At 35.0% G+C, this 23,109-nt stretch overlaps 1 protein-coding gene across 3 annotated transcripts in view; it reads right to left on the bottom strand.

The window, feature by feature from the left end:
- Window positions 1–319: 319 nt before the first annotated feature.
- LOC129953934 (C2 domain-containing protein 5) overlaps window positions 320–23,109 on the bottom strand; it is a 44,308-nt gene continuing 21,518 nt past the window's right edge. For all 3 annotated transcript variants that reach the window (XM_056067480.1, XM_056067481.1, XM_056067482.1), the window contains 8 exons: window positions 14,558–14,719; window positions 14,292–14,460; window positions 10,831–11,913; window positions 10,675–10,762; window positions 10,326–10,613; window positions 1,471–1,638; window positions 1,301–1,405; window positions 320–1,228 (listed from right to left, as the gene is read on the bottom strand). In XM_056067480.1, the coding sequence (XP_055923455.1) occupies window positions 1,166–1,228; window positions 1,301–1,405; window positions 1,471–1,638; window positions 10,326–10,613; window positions 10,675–10,762; window positions 10,831–11,913; window positions 14,292–14,460; window positions 14,558–14,719 (2,126 nt within the window). In that variant the 3' untranslated portion in view covers window positions 320–1,165. The remainder of the gene's footprint in view (window positions 1,229–1,300; window positions 1,406–1,470; window positions 1,639–10,325; window positions 10,614–10,674; window positions 10,763–10,830; window positions 11,914–14,291; window positions 14,461–14,557; window positions 14,720–23,109) is intronic.

Raw genomic sequence — 23,109 nt, 5'->3', positions numbered from 1 at the left:
CAGTTTAGGTACTAGGCAAAAAATGTTTACCCCGGGGACGTGAGAGTATTAGTTGATAGGCAGAGGTGAATACACATGTCTACCATTGGAACATCGCAAGTTAAAGCTATCACAATAAAAAAGATATTGTATCTTAATGTGTATAGCATATCGAAAAAATAAACTAAACTAAACTTGTTTTCGAAGCTTGTTATGTTGTATGCGTGTTTGTTTTCCTCCCACGTTAAATATTCTCAATAGTCTTCCAAAGCTTCAACTGCTGTGAAAATATATTCCTGATGATAAAACAAATGGAAAGTTATGTGAAAAGAAAGTCCTATTAGCCTTTGACAATTTTGTTTTATTTTTGTTTAAAAATAACTAAATAAATTAACTTTCTCAATACTTTCTTAAAACGACGACATCTTACTTTCAACAAAGTAAAATGTTAACAAAATGTTTGTATTAATATTTCCACAATAAGTTCTTAATGGAATTTCATAAATTCATGGCAATTTCATTTAATATGTTTTTCATATACACTGCATTCGGGACATAAACCTTAATACACACATTTAAATAGTCAATTAGGTATGTTTTTTTTTTAGTTTTTAAATACGATTTTTCTATCGATGAAAATATCCAAAATGCATTAATGATACAAATTTTGTAAATATAATTTATATACTACATCGGATTTAACGCTTAAACCGTTTTATTATTAATTTAATTTACATTTTTTTTAGAACACAATAAAATATGTTTTCCGATTATTATTTTTTCAATACAAACAATCAAACAAAAATATTAAACCCATTCGTTATTTTAAGATAAATTCTTTAGGTTGTTGGCTTAGTGATTTATTACAATCCAGCAACATAACATCACACAATTTCTTAACACAGCGTTTATATTTTTGTTTTATAATATATTAAGTAAACAACAACCGTGGCATTAACTAGTTTAAATAAAATAATTGCATTTATAATCTGAGGGTTTTGTTGAATTTGACTACTATTGTTGTTATTATATTAAGTACGAATATTGCATTTATGGGATTGAAACATTGGAGGGTTCTAAGACAAGAGAGCAATGATAGGAAAGTGTTGTTTATAAGTTTTTAATTTATAACACTTTTGGGTCTTGTCATGAAAAATAAACGCTAGATCCCTCTTAGTTTTGAATATCAGTCATCGGTGTGGTAGGACACATAAACAACATCACCACCGATGCTCACAAGACATTGTGCCTAAGAGAAAAATAAAGTGAACATTACAACATAATTTTGATTCAATTCGTATCTTGATTATGGGATTCTTACCTGATTCTTATGTTGATTGTCGACCAAAATTAGTTCCGTCATGTAAAATGCTACCATTGCATTACCACCTAGCGTTGTGATGTGTGCTCGAACAACAGCTAAGAGCTAAAATACAAACATGTTTTTAATTAGAAGAATTTTAAACATTTCAAAAATAAGAATTTTTTAACCTCTGTGATAAAACTGTGAACGAATCCACTTATTCCACCGATTTCCCTTACAGAAGTACTCTCTCGGATAAAGAAAAAGTTTAAATTGCCCAAATATTTTTCAATTTTACCACCAGGGACGTAAGTTAGTGGAGTGATGTCGATGCCAAATCGTTCTCTTATTGGATACTGTAAGAGAAGAAGGTTAAATTAAGATTTAATTAATTCTTTGAAATTTCTTGACATTATATTGGATTCTTAATTTAATTTTAAGAACCATTGTATTCATATAAGGAAAAGCTTAACTGCCACGGTTAATATAATTAAATATTTGTCTTCAAAAAATAGCTTCGCGAACATTAATACTCTTATAAATTTAACCAAATCCATAGTGTTATCAAAAATTGATTATTGTTTACCAATCAAGAGAAAATGCTCCAAATCATCTCTTGGTCTTATCACAACACCTTACCACTCCACCACCAGAAGCTGCCATACGCTAAACATAACACCCATCATTAACATATTAACTGAAGCTGGGCTTCCTCATTTAACGGACAGAATTGACTTTGTCACGGCCAAAATAATTACAAAAATACAGAATATTCATCCATCCAGAAGGTAAACAAATTTTGAATCGAAAGAGACATCAAAGAATCCAATCAACTTTATGTAGGGCACTCACGTTCGCAAAGAAATTTGGTGTTCCAATCTCTATTCAAAACTACGCAAAGAATAGCCAACCAACTTGGAACCTTCCAAGTAACACCATAAACACCGAACTTTGCAACTATCCAAAAAATTCAACCTCTGATGATATGTACAAAAAACTTTTTCAAGACATGGAAAAAAACTACAAATCTCTTGGATGGAAACTACTATTTACAGACGTTGTTGGCGCCAACGGTTGCGTTGTCTCCAAAGGGCTACTATCCTCTCATACATCCACTATTACTGCCGAAGCATTTTCTATATACCAAGAGATAACACACTCCCAGAAAAGAAAATAGATCATATTTTCGGATAGCTTTTCAACTATGAAGACTATAGAATACATTTCGAACTCCATTGAAATAGTAGAAACAAAAAGACACCATCTCATCCTAAATCCCGAAACTTTAAAAATCATCTGGATTCCCGGCCACGTTGGAATCAATACCTGACCATCTGCTCTACATGACCTAGCAATCTAAGCCGTTTGACTTTGATTCTGCTAACTAGGTCAGTGTCGCTGTACAGACCGTACAGTACGTCGTTATATCTCCTCCTCCATTTTCCATCTATGCATACGGGACCAAAAATCACCCGAAGAATTTTTCTCTCGAAGCATCCTAAGACGCTCTCATCTTTCTTTAACAGGGTCTAGGCCTCAGCGCCATAAATGAGAACCGGGATGATGTGTCTTATAGATGGTGATTTTACATGCTCGAGAGAGGACTTTACTTCTCAATTGCCTTCTAAGTCCAAAGAAGCAGCGATTTGCAAGATTATTCATTTGCAAGATTTGCAAGATGATTTCAGTGCTGGTGTCGTTGTCTGCGTTAATAGCGGTGCCTAGGTAGACAAAGTCCTTAACTACCTCGAAGTTATAGCTGTCCATGGTGACGTTTTCTGCAAGACGTCGTCGTTCAGTGTCCTTTTTTGATGACAGCATATACTTGGTCTTGCCCTCATTGACCACTAAACCCATCTTCTTCGCTTCCGTTGCAATGCTCAAAAACGCTCCACTGACATCACGCTTTGCTCTTCCAATTATGTCAATATCATCTGCGTATCCGAGTAATTGGATGGATCTTTGGAAGATTGTGCCTCTAGTGTTGAGGGTTGAGTTTTGCACAATTCTTTCCAGAACGATGTTGAAGAAGTCGCATAACAGTGCATCGCCTTGTCTAAAACCTTTTTTGACATCAAATGCATCGGTAAGATCTTTTCCGACCTTGAAAGAGCAGCGTGCATTCTCCATCGTCATTCTGCACAAACGGATAAGTTTGACAGGGATGCCAAAACTAGACATTGCTCGGTAGAGCTCTTCCCTATAGATGCTGTCATACGCGGCTTTAAAATCGATAAAGAGATGGTGGGTATCGATTTGAAGCTCCTGAGTTTTTTCTGCCGTAGTGTGAATATTTGGTCGATAGTGGACTTACCTGGTCTGAAGCCACACTGATAAGGACCAATCAGGTTGTTAACGAATGGCTTCAGACGTTCACATAATAGCTGAGATTCCACTCATCGGGCATGATTTCTTCCGACCATATTTTGCAGATGAGTTGGTGCATGCTCCGTACCAAGTCATCGCCTCTTGCTTTGAATAGTTCGATAGCGATGCCATCAGCTCCAGCAGCTTTGTTTGACTTAAGTTAAGATATAGCTATCTTCAGTTCGTCAAGGTCGGGTAGGCGGAATTGTTGATCTGCGTCGCCGAGGTTGAGTGGTTCTATCTCCCTTACAGCGGAATTCGGTTCGTCATCGCTGTTATATAATTTGGAGAAGTGATCTTTCCATATTCTCAGCATCGACTGCGGTTCTACTACGATGTTCCCTTGATCGTCTTTACAGGCTTCGGTTCGTGGCTGGTTCGTGGCTGGTACCCAGCAACATATCTAACAAAAAAACTAAAGCTAAACATCAGGCTCAGACTGGGCCACTCATACATTACACAAAAACACCTCTTCAATAAAGAAGCACCTCCACTCTGCCATATCTGCGAGGATAACTCCACTCTTACTCTTCAACCTGCGCAAAACTATCAAACCAAAACTTGCACCATCTTTTGAAAAATATCAATTTTGACAACATACATTTGGTATACAATATAATGACGAATTTAAACATTGAAAACTTTATTTAAGAAAAAAATAAAAATAATAACAATAATACCTACCTATGTATGTATATATCTCTTATCTTTTACAATTAAAAACTTAACTTCCCAGTAGATGGCCCTGGCATCTAATACATATCTAGTTTAAGTATTTATTAAATTTTGTGTTTATTTTAATTAATTAGTAATAATAATAATATTAATAATAATAATAAAAACAGTTTTGTTTGTATTTTAAAATTCACTGTCAGGAAAACCAAAAAATAATTACAAAAAAATCGAAAACTACTGCAGTTGGATCAAATGACGTTAAACTAAATAGCCCACGAAGTTCAAAAAACGCAATTCCAGCTGCAATGAAAGATGCAAACAAAGAACACTTAATATCCAGACAATCCTTCGAATGCCGGCCGATCACCGGTGGTAAGAGTAGATCAAATAATAGGAGTAGCCGAAAGAAGACTACTTGGATTAGAATAACTTACTAATGACAATAATATCTTCTGCTACATAGGAGAAACTAAAGGTCAATACGGATAAGGATTTCTGATCAGAAAAAGCTGTGACGAAGAAATGATAACATATTACGACTTTCTAGAAGAAACATTAAAAACAACAAAACAGAGTTAATGTACGTAATAAGTGATTTTAATGCAAAACATGGAAAAAGATTGACTAAAAAGAATTGACTACAAAGAAAACTCAACTATTGGACCTCATGGATATGGAGTAAGAAATAAAAGAGGAGAGAAACTCATCAAGTGGCTAAGGTAAATGTATTTGAAATTCGGGAATACATTCTTAAAAAAGAAAGATAGCAGGGAATGGACGTGGATCTTACCGAACGAAAGTAATTACCTATAACGAAAATACAAAGACAAAGTTCAATCAGCTTTTAGAAAAGTCAAACACGAATAATGGCCTCCAAAATAAATATGATAGTCTAAAAAATATTATAAAGACCATAGCAAAAATCTCAATAAAGAACACGAAATAGTACAAATAAAACGGCGACAACGAACCGAATTACTACTTTCAGGCATGATCCATTCAACATAGATGACGATGGATTGAATGCCGAGCTCTGCAAAGCAGCTGAAGATATTATGGTTAAGATATGCAGTAACTTATCAGTAAAATGTGGTCGCAAGAAACCATCGCCGATGAATTCAATCAGTATTGTTTGCCCGATCCTGAAAAAACGTTATAGTTCTTGTTTCTACAAAAGCTACACACATTCAAGACATGTTGACGAAACTAACGACCTTGTATACAAAATATGGACTTTAAATAAACAAATCGAAAACTGAATTCATGATTTATTTTCCATCAACACCCATTTGAGTACTTTCTCCAATCCAAATGAAATCTGCAACATTTTTGCACACACATGGTCAAATAATTCCAACGAGTTAAACATTCCCATGGCTTTTAACTTTCAAAAACTCGCAAGTCTCGACATTACTCTCCAGCCGGCCCTCAACGCAGCGCCTCTACGAATTGAGTCAATTCACTGGAACTTGAAACCTGTGTATCTGGACTACAAGGAAAAACACCAGGACGAGATAAGATATCATACCCGATGTTAAAGAATCTCTCTGATATAACCAAACATGGGCTCATTGCACTAGTTAACAATATTCTTAGCAGTGGTATCATACCTCAAAATTGGAAGACAGTCACAGTTATACCCATTCTTAAGCCCAAAAAAGATCCTAGGGATATAAATAGTTACCACCCAATCTCTCTACTTCCCTGGTCTTTCAAAAGTTAAAAAATTATCGCAAATAGAATTCTTTGTTACACTGAGTTCAAAAAAGTTTTAGGTCCTAACTAGGTCGCCTTCCGACCAAGGAGAATTTTGACTTTGCTGTAACAAACGCTCTAACAGCGCGCAATCACATTACAATCCTTGCTCTAGACTTTGAGAAGGCCTTCGATCGAATAGACATTCACCTAATTCTTAACAAATTGTAAAGATTGGGGTCTTGGGCCGAAAATCTTTGGATATATTAAATCTTTCTTAATCAATAGGAAATTTTACAGCAAAATTCGAAATATGTTTTCTCAAACTAAACCACTCGATATGGGTATTCCACAAGGACCACCGTTATCAGTAATTTGTTTTGCAATTGCTTTCAACCAGATAAGTAATATTATATTAAAATACAAATATCTAGATCACTGTATCTATGCGGACGACGTACATATTTTATGTAAATACAATGACCTAGATAAAACAAAATTATTATTTTCCATAGTACTTAATGAAATTAACCAATGGTCTTGTACCTCTGGTCCTAATCTTTCTTTGGACAAATGCAAATTAATTCATGTTTGCAGAAAACGTAACTGCACTTACCTAGAATTAGTCATTAACAACACAAAATTAACAACAAATATAACTGGAAACCACATCATACTTATTTAAAGAAAGCACAAGTAGCAAGGCTAAATGTAATTAAATATCTATCGTCTAATAGAAGTAATGTATTGTACATGTTAAAATTTTAATTCTAAGTAAAATTGAGTATGCTTTGCCAATCTACGGTTCATGCCCAAGAGCTACAAAGAACATCGTAACAACAACTTACCACCAAGCATCTCGGAAAAGCCTTGGTGCTTTCCCCACCACACCTATTAAAAACATACTTACTGAGGCTGGACTACCAATTCTAGAAGAGAGATATTTTGAAAATATTGCTAAGCTTAATGTGAAATTAATTCCTCAAACTGGGTCAGTGATAGACAGTGGTATTGCCAAAGCAATTTCTCACAAACGTCATAGAAGGCAATCTACATCCATGGTCACTTTCACAGGAAACAATAAACTTCGATCTGCAAGAACTACCTCAAACCAAAATTTGCAATAACATCTATAGGTATGAAGCCCATTTCCTAGAGATATTTAATGATATGTCTAATAAAGGCTATAACTTTATATACAGATACTGATCACTCGATTACTGCTTTTGCAGTCGTAGCCCAAGATGGTTCAACTGTCACTCAAGGCATTTTACCAAACATGGCATCAATTAACACAAACCAAACGCTAGCTATCTGAGCGTCTTTCAAGATATGTATACAAAAACAAGGAAAATGGGCAATTTGCTTCGACAGCTTGTCAGTGCTAAAAGCCATTGGGAACCCAAGAAACAATACAGACACAATAGCCAAAATTCGGGACATCATATCCAAAGCAAAAAATTAAATTAAACTTATTTGGACCCCAAGTCACACAGGAATTAACGGAAATAAAAACGCTTATGCTGCTGCTAACGCAGCACTCAAAGCTCCGACATGCACTACTTACAATACCTATTCCCGCCTTGACCTAAAAAACTACATTGTTAAAATGTATCATAAACTATCTTTGCTTGACTGGGAACATTACAAACACCACTACATCAACCCGAATTACATTCAACCAAAATATCCAATTGACATACCTAAATTCTATCTGAAAAAAATCATCCTTCTTCGCCTTGGTCATACCGACTATACTCACGAACATCTACTTAAAAAGGAGCATCCACCCACCTGCCCCAACTGAAATAACATAGTAACTACAACCCATCTTCTATCGTCATGCAACACCAACTGCAACACAATAGACCGACTCAAAATAAATAAATTAAGGACCAAGAAAATAAATTTACTTTTGCCACCTTCCTAGACATAGAAGGTGCTTTTAACAACGTCCTTACAGAATCCATAGAAGAATCGCACGTTAAGTTCGGTGTAGAAGACTTCATTCGAGAATGGATTATTTCCATGATCAGTGGTAGGAAGATTCGAGCCTCTTTAGGCAATACAATCGCAACGAAACACGTGAGTAGGGGAACACCCCAGGGTAGTGTTCTTTCGCCTCTTCTATGGCTTATGGTCATGGATACAATTCTCGTTAAATTAGAGAGATGTGGAGTGAAGGCGGTAGCCTACGAGGATGATTTGGTGCTATTGGTGTCAGGAAAGTACACCTCTGTGATTAGTGAAATCACGTAGTCAGCTTTGAAGAAAGTTAGCAACTGGGCCACGAGTTGTGGACTAGGAGTTAACCAAAGTAAAACTGAACTGTTGCTCTTTACCACTAAAACTAAAGTACCGCCCTTCACGCTACCTCGACTCAACGGTCAAATCCTATCATTGTCTTCCAGGGCAAAATATTTGGGAGTTATACTCGACCCTAAACTAAACTGGAAACTAAATATTTAAGTACGGGTTAAGAAGGCCTGTGTTGCCTTCTACGCCTGCAGCAAAACTTTCGACAAAAAGTGGGGACTCGAAGATGATTTTATGGACGTACACAGCCGTAGTACGCCCTATCTTAACATATGGTTCGATTGTGTGGTGGCCTGCTCTTAACAAAGCCTATAATATCAATAAGCTAAAGAAGGTTCAGAGAACAGCTTGCGTGGGCACCACAGGGGCCATGCGTACTTGCCCAACGGCAAGTTTGGGTCTTCTACCAATCGACCTTTTTATTAAATACATAGTTTCCTGCAGCGCTATTAGGCTGAAGGAATCAAATAGCTGGTTGTCAAAACCTTATGGTCACAGCAACACTACGAAATTAATTCCCTTAGATATTATCTCGGTAGACACTGACTACTGCACTTCTACTTTGAACCTTAGTAAGGGTTTAAGGTTATTTTCCCATCGAGAGAAGATTGGGAGGATGACATCGTGTCGATAGGTTTCGTCACTACCATCTTTACTGACGGCTCAAAGATGGAGTGCGGAGTTGGTTCTGGGATCTTTTCTGAGTCCCTAAATGTAGCCAAATCCTTTAGGCTTCCTGACTTTGCTGGCGTTTTTCAGGCTGAACTGCTGGCAATAAGAGAGGCGTGTAAGATACTTAAACAAAACCAAACTAAAACCGAAATGTGGCTATCTTTACAGACAGACAGGCAGCTGTCAAAGCCATTAACTCGGCCATATCCTCATCTAAATTGGTCCAGCAATGGCGCGATGAGCTTGAGAACCTGAATATTAACCTCGGTGCCACCCTGATCTGGGTTCCGGGCCATAGTGGTATCGTGGGAAATGAACGGGCTGACGAGCTAGCCAGGCAAGGATCGGCCCTTCATAGCTCACTTTTGGAAATGGTTAACATTCTTCTTGGTGCTATGAAGGGTAAAATCTTTTCTATCTACCAAACTGAATCAAACCGAAGGTGGAGCAATTTACCCAACTGCATTATATCTAAGAAGATATGGCCCACCTATAACAAAACCCGTATAAACGATCTTCTATGCAGGCCAAGGCAAGACATAGCCAGGATTGTTGCGGTTTGTACCGGACATTGGCGTATAGGAGTTCATGCAGAGAAGTTAGGTATCTCTTACAACACCTTTTGCCGTAGCTGTAGTTACCAAAGAGAAAGTGAAACCATAATCCATTTCCTCTGCAAATGTCCTGCTTTGGCAAACACCAGAATGAAATGCTTTGGAAAAGCATTCTTTCAAGAACTCGATGAGCTATCTGAGACAAAGATTAGAGACCTAATCTTTTTTCTCTACACTACAGCGCTAATTGGATCTCAGGCTAGGTTGCCTTGAGATCGCCATTTCTACCTACCTAGAAAATAATGAAATTAACAGATACATCACAAATAGCTGGAATCAATTCTGAAGCCTTAAGCATATTTTACAATTTGACCAAAGTGCAGACACAATCAAATACATTTCGCTATTCTACCGATGCTTACTTACGGACCAGCAGGACCACCCGATAAAAGATGGAGTGACGATCTAACACAAAAAAAGTACAAAAATGAAAACACATGTCTAGCCTTGGGGGATAGCGTTATGCTAATAACCAATATTATTAACTTTTAAAATTTTGAGTAACTATTTTATTTTTAAACTCAATATAAAAATTTAATTTAATTTTAATTTAAACAAAACTTATTTTTTTCTTTTAACTCTTCAAATCATATAGTTAGTGAAATTATATATACCAATAAATGTTATCATCAGGCAATAAAAGCTTATTATAATAATAATAATATTAATAATACTTTAATAACGTCAACAAAATATTAACTTACATGTTTCATACTTCTCGAAGCACACATCTTTATTGCGGATGGTGAACCTTTTCTATATTTTAAAGAATGATTTCCATATAGAGAAGATGGAACTGGCGGCGTTGAAACAGAAGCAGTTATTTCTTGATCTTCATCTAATGGAAAAATTAATTCCTCATCATGCGATTTCTTGACTGTTCCATTCATATTAACAGCTCCATCGTTGTTAATAGTCTTGCGACGATTTTTAAATTTATTTACTTCTCCCAATCCCAAAGCCATACCAGTGACTAAAAGTTGAATTTCATCCTTTGATAAATTAAAGTTCACGTTAAAGGAAATCTTTTCAAGCATTCACTTAAATACTTACGCTCTCCGGAAGATCTAAAAGAAATCTTAAATCACATATTGCACACGGCATCATACTGCGTAACTTGAAAAATATTGTTTGGCAGAGTCTAGAAAGGAATTTTACAATCTTATATTATTTAAATTATTATAATTATAAGAAAGACAACAAACAAACCTTTGGAAATGATTGGCAAGACCATTGACACCTTGATTGTGACCCAATTTCGCTCGCCAAACTTGTGTGAAAAATTGCAAATTTCTTACTATTTCCATATCATGTAAGCCTGGCACAGTCTGAGTATTAACCACATGAAAACCACTTGGTGGTGAAGGTTCCATTAGCAAAGAGATAATTTCCAGATCTTCAATGTCGTCCACCTCAAGAACACATGCGTCTTTATTGCCGATATTAAGGTCCATATCAAGAACTTCGTCGTCCGATTCATCTGTGTCCGATTGACATCTACCGCTAGGTTCATAATCCGGATCCATTGATTTGAGCTGATAGATTTCACGATTGCGTTCGTAAGTTTCTTGAAGGTTCTTTTGCAATTCATTAAGTTTGGCTTTATCTGTCCAAGAATTACCGGCGACAATTTTTGGTACCGATGGCGGTGGCAAGGCTTTGAGGAAAATAGCTGTTCCTGTAGCAATGAGCGCTATCATTCTTTCACCGATTGATACTTGAGCTTTTAGGCCAAATATGGCATTCATGCCTTTGGCTTTTAATTTATTAATTAGCACCCGATGAAGTTCATATTCTAAAAATGGCAAACCATCTGATATTTCCTTGGCATTTGATTCAGATCGCAAGTCTTTTTTTGGACGAACTACTTGAGCTTGCATAAAACATCCTCGACCCGTAACTAGCAACGAATCGGGAATTTCAACTGTCGCCATTAATACATCTGGTACTCTACCCTTTCGACAAACAGCACATCTCTTCATCTTCACATTGAATGGCACGGATGAAAGACTATATGGCACGTGGCACATGGTGCAGGCAAGCTTGGGACTAGTAAGTTGACTGAGAAGTGAATTTTTAGGAGTAACACCGTAGGAAGTCGATATTATATCTTTTGAGGCAGACGATGGATCCACTAAGTGTTTAACTTCCTTAAGTATATCACGTTCTTCGAGTGATGTTGACATTGGCGGAGGCTTAACGCCAGTAAGTTCCACCTGAGAAGCAGTCCGATTGTACAACATGTTTATTACAGCTGCTGTTCCTGTTGCCGATAGAACACAAACATCATCACTATAAAAAAAAAAACAAAAATAAAACCATTTTAGTATACCATAAATAAAGTAAGTAAACGCAAATGGGTGCAAACTTGTGGGGAGAATATAGGTACGTCTGTTGGAGGACAAGCCTTTTTTGCATCCAAAATCAATGGATTGCAAGAGGCGAGTGGAATAACCATGTTGTCGATTTTGAATTGTTAAATGAACCCTATTCCGACAACATGTCAAATAAGGTCTATTCCACTATATTAATGATGGTCAATGACTCAATTAATAACTTGGTTCTTCTACCTTAAGTATTATGGAATAACAGTAATGAACAACCCTAAAAACAACGCTTTGCATTGTTACTTCATCATGATTGTAAGATATCAAAAAAAAACTATTAAACAAGCATATCCGCATAACAGAAAGAAAAGCCAACCTACAGCTTATTCAAAATGCAGGTTCAATGCAAGCCGTAAAAAAAACAAAAGCAAGTCTTATGTATGGCTTAATTTGTATTGCAAAAATAGTAGTAACACTGTCAAGAACTAATATTTGGAAGTGAATCGAAGGTTTAAGACAATATGTGCAAAAAGTATGAAATTATACTTTGAATCTGAAGCAAGAAAGTTGAATCTAGCGATGATCTCTTCTGATTTTAAATGGTAAAAAGTTTACTGTAGATGTCAGATTAAGCCCTGAAATTATGCGTTACCATTTTCAACAACTCTCGAAGCCTACCCCAAGGAATCTTATGAAGATTCACTATGCTTCATTTGGGTTCTACGAAACCTTCCTGGACTCACCGCTTTCGGAATAAGAGGTTTCAGTACCTACAGCTGGGATACTAGTTAAATTTTATAATTACGGGACAATTAACCTTATAGAAAAGCTGACTGTTATAAAATAGTTCTAGATCAGTTTAAGGAAACGCTTATTTTTGACATACATACAAAAGGTAGTACTAATGACCGATCGAACTATAGATGTATTTACTTTCATAATGCCACAAATAAAATGTTCACTGCTGCCCTCCAGAATCGACTTAAAGTCTGGAAAGCTTTGAAAAATCTCTTACGTGAGTCCATATTAGTTCTGATATTCCACCAAGAAATACAAAATTTATGTTATTTTTCTAGACTTCAGAGCAGCTTTTGACAATGTGGATCGGAAAAAATGGCTTCAATAACAGCCAAAAAATCCACAGCTGCAAGTATAGCATTTTTGAAGCCAAGTCTATTCTCTTCTATGCTGCACAAACATGGGGACGAAAAAATACGAAGCAGTTGAAAAACTTTTAAGATTTTTCATCTTCCGCAAAACTGATAAGTCGCCACTGTTCATCAACACACTTAAACTTCAAATCGATTATATTCTTCATGAAAACGCCGCCACTGGATCACCGTCTTCATGGGATCGCAATGCATATGCTACGCAATAGAAGAAGATGTTTTGAGGAACGGCACGAGCTAGCAGGAACATGCGATATGGATCTGGATTTAAATGCAGAGGAACCAAGTACTTGGAAGCCATTGCTTTATGAGTTGATCAGAAAAGCAGACCTAAGATATAAATCTAAATACGAAGAAGAAGCTAGAAGCTCCATCCTCCATCGATCAATACAACGGGTTATACAGTTTTCGGTTTCAAAAGTATAGGGCTGAAATTCGACACCTGTCAAACTAAGTTGTTAAACCTATTTTTTCAGTTGAACTTCTAACATTAACGAAAAAACTGCAAAAATGGTTATTTTGCAACAGCCAGATATTGTGCTTTAAGAGGAGATTAAGGTTTACATATTCGTCCGACTACGTTATCAATTGGGAAAATTGTGAAGAAATTTGAAGAAAATGGATTGGTTACAGATACTGTAAGGCATTTGCGTCATTGTGTCGTACCACTGGAAATATCAATGCTGTAAATAAAAGTGTTGCCGAAGACCCGAATGTGTCTATTCTTATTTGTTCTCAGGAATTAGGATAATCTTATGACACATTATGGCGTCTAAATAAAGTCCAGCTCACACAATAACTGAAGCCAGCTGACCATTCACAACGTCGAAGATGCAACGAATAGGTGCTTGAACAACAGGCAAACAAATTTTCTTCAGTGACGAACATTTTTTTTCACTGTGTATATGCAGACTTTAACTCTTCAAACACTTTAAAAATCCCAAAATTCGTCAATTTATGGCTGAGATACCGCCCAATATGTGTCAAAAAGTGGTTGAAAATGACCTCAAAAGAATCGAGGCTTGCAACAATTCGCGTGGTGATCATTTAAATGCTGTTGCATTTCACATAATGTCAACGTTCAAACTTTAAAATAAAAAATATCATGAACAAAACATTTTGTTTTTGTTTAAATTTAATTTTGAAACCCCAAAATGCATAACCCTGTACTTACGATATTGTTGTTGCTTCTGAATATCCAAGGACAACATTACAGCCCAAAGCTCGTGCATGTGATCGTATTTCCATCCTTAACTCTGTCCACCATGAATCTCGGGTTTCGGGTTCATCCGGATTAGGAACTCTTTCGAGAAGTTTTACAGAACGTGCTGCAACTGTAGCACCTAGAAACGAATAAAGAAAAAGAGATCATATACAAATACATTTTCCAACATTTGAGTTAATTCAAGGATTAATTCGATGGAATTTGTAGATTCTTACCCAAGTGAAGTATAAATCCTGTTGGATACTTTGTCAATGTCAAGAACGGGTATTCAAGCATATCCATATTTTCGGGATTGGATTTTAAATTAACTCCTGCGCTAAGACGCATTGATGCTGTTGCTGCTATAAGTCTCTCACTTGGTACACATATTGAGTTTCCTAAATCATCGACCAAACAAAAAAGAATTGAAGACGTTTTATAAAATGTTTAAAAGCTTTTACAATTCAAATTTATAGATACACAAAACACACACAAATATTTACAAAGTTTTTTATTTCTTATAAATATTTATTTTTTGAAAACTAAAAAATACACAAAAAATGTAAAATTTTATGATAAATTAAATAAATAATTAGGTATAATGAAACATTGAGTCTTAGAGAGAGTGAGTCGACTTTAAAAAAGATGTTTGAGGTGTGGGAACAAAAAAGATGCTATACATTCATTCAAACATACATAAATAATAGATTTTTGTTGACATTTTTATAAAAATGTATATTTAAATAATTTGCAGTTGAATGATAAAATATTCTGAAATATGCTATAACGAAACATGAAGAGGTATGGGGGGTTCGACTTATTACTTAAGACAATTTTTGTATTGATTTGTTTGTCCGACTTTTGATTGAGTGACAAATCTACCCCCACCAAGATGAAAGTGACTTATGTTATGATTTGATACAAATAAACGACAAAGATTACACAATGAATTACAGATAAATTTTTGAAAGAAATAAGCAGTTTAAGGTTTAGGATTTTATTTTCGGAGTTAAGACAGTATGTTTGTAGATTGAAATATTTTGAAATAAAGGATCTAATTAAAATTAAGTAGAGCCTATTGAACATTCAAAAACTGAGGCATCTATCTCGGAGGTAGTTTCAGAGGTAGATTGTGATTTTGTAGAATCTTTTTAAAGCTTTTTGCCAAGTTGCTAAATAAAAGCATTTAAACTACAGCACATTGATAGTTTTAAACATGCTTGTAGTATACAAATGCTCGCGATACCTCGATACGTTTTGTTTCATGCATTCCTATCATGCTAGGCTATAATACGAGTACATAAAACAAGACAGGTCTATTTTTTAAAATTTTGTATTGAATAAGTCGTTCAATATTTATTTTAGGAAAAATTGATAAAGATACATTCTGCTGGCATGTTCTTATTCTACACGCTAAGTAGACGTATTAGATAAAATATTTTTGGAGTAGAAATTTATGAGTAAAACATTTTCTACACAGTGAATACGTAATACAAAAACGGAAATAAAATAGAATTCTTTAATGCAGGCACTTCCTATGCTTTCTTTTTGTAGGTACTCACTTTTGCGACCATAAACTGCAAAAATTAAACAATAAACAGACAATTTTTAAGGATTTTGAAATAAGACACAAAGTTAAATAAAATATTCTTATTTAAATAATACTCAATATTTAGGTATACAAACAAAAAATGGTCATACTAATTTTTAATATTTGAAAGTTACGACGAGGTGAGATTTTTGGACAAAAGTCTTCACTTTTTCACTCAGGGTTTATTGTCGGGAACATTTTATCGGGGTTTACCGTGGACAAATAAGATTTCCATGAAACACAATTAGAAGTGTTTTGTTTTATTCTTGTCATTGTGTTAGTTTAACTTTGTGTACGTGTTAACGAGTGCGGTAAAGCTGTCAAATTACCAGCTAAACATTTTTTTAAACGTTGTATTTTTATTGGTTCAAAGTCTGCAGATTTGTTTTGAAATCAAAAATAAATCAATTTATTTTTGCCCATGGAATGCAAAAATTATGGAAAATTTGTATTTTGTCAGATCTAGATTAATTAAAACTCTATTTATTTTAACCATGGAAACACTTGTTTCGTTATTGTTTTATGTTCATTTAAAGTAGGATTTTTGTGATTTCTTAAATTTTCATCTTGAGGAAAACTACAGACGAACACATTATTTTAATTTTTAATATTTCTATATAACATTGCTAATAATTTTACGAACAAATTGCATTAACCATTTTTTTTTTTTTAGCTGAATCGGCTTAAAGGTTAATTAATTAATGTTTGCGACAAACGTAACCACCAAGGAATAAGTTTAAAAATAGAAACAAATATCAAACATATTTTATCGATAAAAATCAAATTGAGACCTAGATCTTTTTAAAGGAACATTCCTGGGAGTATCCAATTGAAATCGAAACAGGAAAGCAAACTGGCAATTATTTTAGGGTCTTTAACTGGGCACTATAGACATCAGGCAATAAAAGGGGAGTAAGCAGGAGGAAGGGAAATTTAGGATAGGAGCTAAGTTAGTGATTGGGATTGCGAAGGAATGTCCGTTGTACGGAAGTGCGGCATGCTTGCGTTGCTCAAAGTATCTCCTAGGATGTTTGGGGGGTCTTACTACCGCAACAGGACCTCACCTCTTGTGCACTCTCTGCATGCATGTACCTTTTCGGTATTTGGAGGAACCGATTCTGATGGAACCTTCTCAGTTGCTTTTGATGGTGAACGTGTGACTGGCATATTTTTAATTTGGCTAGTGCTTTTTCTTAACAAAGCCTATTTTGGAGTTTGGTTCTTAATGATCTTGTCCTCTACTTTTTTTTAAAGGATCTACTGACCTCGACAATATTGTTGGACTATGAAGATGGACATTTTAATTTATTCTTTCCCACTCCTAATCACTAACCCAGTTCCTATCCTACTCTGTTCCTAGATAGAACCTATCGTTCCTATTCCTCTCCCATTGCCTCATTACACTATGCTCCCTCGATAGCGACGTTTACTAAAGTTAAAATATTTTTGATAATTTGGAAACCATAAATTTCATCCCAAGTAGGTTTAAAAGCATCAACCCCAAGGAAATCGCATGGTTTGATTTAAGCTGCAAACAGGTTATTACTGTTAAAGATGTATGTTTCCGTTCTGTTCCGTTCCGTTAAGAAACCAACAAAACGGAGAAAAACGGCTACGTCCACATTCGTCAAACCAAATGTATGCATAAACAATAATTATCACAAAAAACACAACATTGTCCCAAAAGCAGATCAAAATTTAGGTAATTCGTAAAAACCATAAGAAACTGTTCCGCTTTCTCGGTTCCTACGCTCAATGACACACCATTTGTTAGCTCCAAAGAGAAAGCTAAAGCATTCGCTAGGTAGTTCCCCAACAATTCAACGCGTCAGAGAGTGTTATGCCTCCGCCTGTACTTGAGAGAGTGGATTATTTAATAGGACAAATCTTTTGCACACGTAAACAAATTTGCTGGCCCTGATGGCATTCAGGATGTTGTTCTGAAGAGGTGTTCTTCAAAGCTGTAAAAACCACTGGGTAAGTTGTTTCATTTAATAGCTCGATGACTGAAGGCTTTTTAATAACTGGCAGTACGACTCTCGTAGCAATAGGTTCACTGGTGATCTGATGGTCGAGCAGTGGAACAAATATTTATATCCTTTTGGAAAGATAAAGATTATTGCACTTGATATTTCAAAAGCATTTGAATTTGGCGTCAGGCTCTCTTATCAAAGCGTGTTTTTAATTCTGACAAATTACTTATTCGTTCGATTAGAAATGACATTAAAATAGGTAACGAAGTCTGAACTAGGAGCGGAAATTTTACCAATTCTTCTTAAATATAACGCAGAATTCACCGCGCTCATAACGTTGTAGATTAGTCAAACTATAAGATATTTTGCTTATCCAACAAGACCGAATAGCATTATTCGCTGAAACCACAATCGGCAAAAAAGTATCTAGGATCATATCTCTTCCAACCTATATGTAAGCATTCTTGTTTTTTCTTTCTCATTTGTAAAATAATCTAAACCATTATAGTTTTGTTCAAAGTTTTTCTAAAGAGGCCTGTATAATTTCAATAAAGGTGTCTTCGTCTGCAAGAACCTTTGTAAATCCAACATCAATCAAGATAGGAGAACAAGAATTTGAAGTGGTTCAATACATTAGAAGAAAGACGCAAGCGTTGCTTGAAGTCAACAAAAACTTCTTTAGTATATCAAGACTCTTTAAATCCAAAAACTCACCATAAATTCCAACCTACTGCTTAGTCACACTATAGAACAATAGCACTAACGTCGATTCTTTCCAAGGTCATCTAAACACTGATTAGTTTTCTGCTTACCGTGCAGCTCATTTTTATAAATGATTTTATGTCTGCAACTTCTAATCCAATTAATTGTTTCGCTTACTGTAATGTTCTAAGCTTTTCATATTCAAATTAACATCCCTTTTCTTCGAATGTGGAACTGCAACGACAAAATATTGCAAAACTCATTTAATTCCGACCTATCCAGCCTTGTAAAATACAATGGTAAATAAAGACCGTGTGGAATTTAATTTTTTGAAAACCTAATGCTGTTTTGTATCGTAAAAGCGAGATAGACCCTCCTTTCTACTATCTATGAGTGGCACTTGCAAGGACGAAATTAATATCTCCATATTCTCGCTATTTGTATCAGCAAAAACCTCTTGTAGAACGATTTCGCCAAAAATGGGCCAAGATGTTTTTTTTTTTTAAATGCAAAGAATTTTACTCTCCTTGTGATCTAAATAGAATCTACAATACTCGTATACGTCAAAAACTTGAATATAACCCTTTTCTCTGGGCTGGTGCTCCAGTAACTTATTTAACCCTCTTGGGCGGTATTTATAGAGTTTTGTTAAATGATTGATGACATCATGAACCCAATAACGTCACTCGAACATCTTAGTAAAGTTACTTGCCCAACCTTGCCTCATTTTAACAGGCTTTACTTAAGCCAGTTTTATTCCTTCCCCTAAAAATGTATCCGTAATATTCGCGCTTCTAGGAATGCCGATCGGTTTACTCTTGGGATAACTTCGGTCATAATAATATGAAATGTAGATATACATTTTTTAGCGGTACTATGCGAATGTGGAACGCCTTTCCACTCTATATATTTCTCTGTAAATCAATGTACACCGACACCTCCTTTTCAACCCATACCTTTTTTCCTAAACCTCACATTGAGTCTGTGCGGTGATTAAAAAGAAGGTAAGGGGTGTCTTTTATACGTGGGTAATAAAACGCATATTATTTAAAGTTATGACCAAGATTTTAGCATTATTATAGAAATAAGATATAAATTTGCACGATTTTCAAACGTTGTTCAGGAAAAGTGTATTTATTATGCAAAGCCAACTGAGCATAAGTAAAGTGACAGCTGTCAAAAAGAATAACTCCGAAAAAAGTATTGCCAGATTGAAAACCACACCACAATTGTTGTCAGAAGATAGCGAGGAAGACCTCCTCTTGAAGAAGGGCGTAGACCAGGAAGCTCGGAGTCTTGGACATTTTTCAAAAAGTAAGTTTTCATATTCGTTCATCGAGTTTTCTTTTGTGATTTCGTTAATGAATTTAATTGTATGAATTTAATGTACTCGTATGTTTTTGTTTTTAATGTAGTTGATAAAATGACAGTAAGGATGTTAGAAATTAAGTTAGTCTGATGATGCATATATATATTTAGTTATACACATTTCTTCTCCTGGTTAATTAATTCAAATTTGAACACCTTTTTAGTATGTTTAGCAACATAAATATATGTTTTATAACGATAAGTGTTTGCTAGGATCTTAGATAAATAATAACGGACAAGTTATTCTATGCACTATACAATGGGCAGATTCAGGCGACATAACTGACCTGAAAGTAAGACAAGTTTCTAGTATATGATTGGACAGCTGCCAAAAAATTGCCTTCTAATTGAGGCAACTTTATTGGAAAGTTAACTGGAAAGTTAGTCCAGAAAAATGTCTCTTCCTATCAAGTCAAGTCTACGTATGTTCTTCCACAGTTGCACAGCCTAGTTTATGTATCAATTGCAATTGGAATTGGTGCTCATAGACGAGTCAATCTAACTCAAAAAACAGCCTCACCTAGAACTAATTGCAAGACAATTTGTGTGAATGAGGTCTTATTGTAAATTTTCCGTAGAACACGATGCCGAAAAGTCTACCTCTGTACACGGCGCGGATTTCCAAATATGGCGTTTTTTTTCAAAATGGCGTCCCATTATTCTACTTTATAGTGTATACCTCCTTACATGTCCATATGGGGTATCATTTTATATGTTTTTAAGTACGGGGAATTCAAAAATTACATCAAAAATTGGTTCCGATGTAAATTTTTTAAAAATACACTGAAAACAATTTTTTTGTATGTAGATACCTATGTATTTTTTTTTTATTTTGATTGGTTTTATATTTTGTTTGTATTTTTATACACTTTTTTAAACTGAATTGATAAAAAGCATTTAAAACAAAAACGTAAAATAATAATAATAATAATAATAATAATAATAATAATAATAATAATAATAATAATAATAATAATAATAATAATAATAATAATAATAATAATAATAATAATAATAATAATAATAATAATAATAATAATAATAATAATAATAATAATAATAATAATAATAATAATAACAATAATAATAGCCGTGTTAAAATGTATAGCGACCCAGCTTAATTTTTATACGCATACAATAATACCTCAATGAATTAATTTTTCCTCACTTTATTTATTTGCTTCCAATATCAAACTTTATATGTACGTTCCTATGTGTGTAAGGATATCGAAAGCTTTGAAGCGAATAACGAAATACACAACATCATACCATCATTCAACAGGAACAGAACACACAAGCATGTGTCTCCAAGCATCATATTCTACGAGTACCTACATACATTATTCTTGTTCCTGTAATTCTTATTAGTATCTCTTCACTTTACTCTTGACAGCCGACCAAGACAAAACTGCTCAAGGCCGAAAACGAGCTTATTCCTTACAGGACTCCTCGACTTTGGCTTCAATATTTGGAAATGGTTAAAATACTGAAACTATTTATAAAAGCTGAACGAACAGGTAATTGGAACTTACATCTGGCAATGGTTAGGGAGATGCTAAATTTTTTTGTAGCATGTGGCCATAATTCATATGCAAGTTCTGCTCGACTGTACTATGAGAGAATGGATGAGCTTGTGGAAAAATACAAAAAAAGTAGTCCTTCACAAATAAAGAGAAAGGCTGAGTTTTCAATATGCTATTTCTTTGTTTCAAGTTAATTCTTCGAAAGTACAATTGCGATTAACATTTAGGATCATTATAAAAGTATAATAGGTAATGATAAATTCATATGACATTTGAGAAAAAGATAGCTTTAGAAATAAATAAAATTCAAAGTAGTAATAGAAGAATATAAAATAATAGGGTAAATAAGAAAAGTTTAGTTTAGTAGTCGATTAATTTTTAACAGAGCTTGAACTTGAAGCTCCCAATGTTCACACGGCATTTATGAATGGTCATCATGTTGTCCGAAGGAGTAATAGGTTTTGGGGTGGCCTTTCCACTGATCTGATAATCGAACAAGTTCTAATGAAAAACATAAAAGGATTTGGCGGAATGACACATGGGAAAGGCATGACAGAACAGCAGCAACTTGTTTGGGTTATGTCGCGTCCCATTTGCGCCCATTTAAATGAATGCATGCAGGAGTTTACTTCAGTGAAACATTCATCGAATGAGCAACATAAAACAATGACAAGTTCAAGAATTGCACGCTATAAAGACGATACCCAAAAAGTTCTGGCTTATGTAATACAACTCAACGTTTTTGAAAAAGACATTAATCTTCGTAATATTGTCACGGGAGTTAATTATAGCAATGATTTTAATCCTAAACGTGCCAAAGAAATCGGAAAACTAATACTTGATGAGATGACAGACAAAAGAGCCTCCGAGTTCACTTTCAGAAAAAGCAAACAAGTGAAGCCAATAAAATCAGGTCAATCTGTACAATTAAAAGACGAAACATTTGTGATTGAACCTGAACTTTTGTTTCACCGCCTGTTGCTTTGTGCACAAACTAATGGCGTGAACTTACGGGAGGTGTTTTGTTATGAGCTTTGCTCATACCCAGCTAGTTTTTTTTGATAAGCACGGCCTTATGAGGGAATCCGGGAAGTCACAGCTAATTATATCAACGAGCAAGTATCAGAAGTTTCTAGCATTCCCAGAGATATAAATTATATCATTGATGGCGGTTGGCTACTACATCGCCTTCCTTGGAGTCAGAATCAGACCTTTCATGAAATTCTCTGTGCTTATGAGAGATATGTGTTAGCAAAGTATGGCAAGGCAATAATAGTATTTGATGGATATGGTGATACATTCTCCACAAAATCAGAGGCCCACCTAAAAAGACACCGAGGTATTGTAGGACCTAAAGTAAATTTCTCAGCTTCTACCCGTATTGCCATCCATAAGGAAATATTTTTGAGTAATAATGAAAACAAGGAAGCCTTCATTGTTCTGTTATCGGAAAAGTTACAAGAAGCTGGATGTAAAACAAAACAATCTCATAGTGACGCAGACGTCATGATCGTTATGGAGGCTATAGAGTCATCCAAAAATCATCCTACAGCCATTGTTGGTGAGGACACTGATCTTCTTATACTACTCCTTCATTATTTTCGAAAAAATTTGTATGATATTTTCCTTTG

Source organism: Eupeodes corollae, chromosome 1 (genome assembly GCF_945859685.1).
Source record: "Eupeodes corollae chromosome 1, idEupCoro1.1, whole genome shotgun sequence".
In the NCBI taxonomy this organism is placed as follows: Eukaryota; Metazoa; Arthropoda; class Insecta; order Diptera; family Syrphidae; genus Eupeodes; species Eupeodes corollae.
Note: the sequence above shows the minus strand (reverse complement) of the source record. Positions and strands in the feature narration are given on the sequence as shown.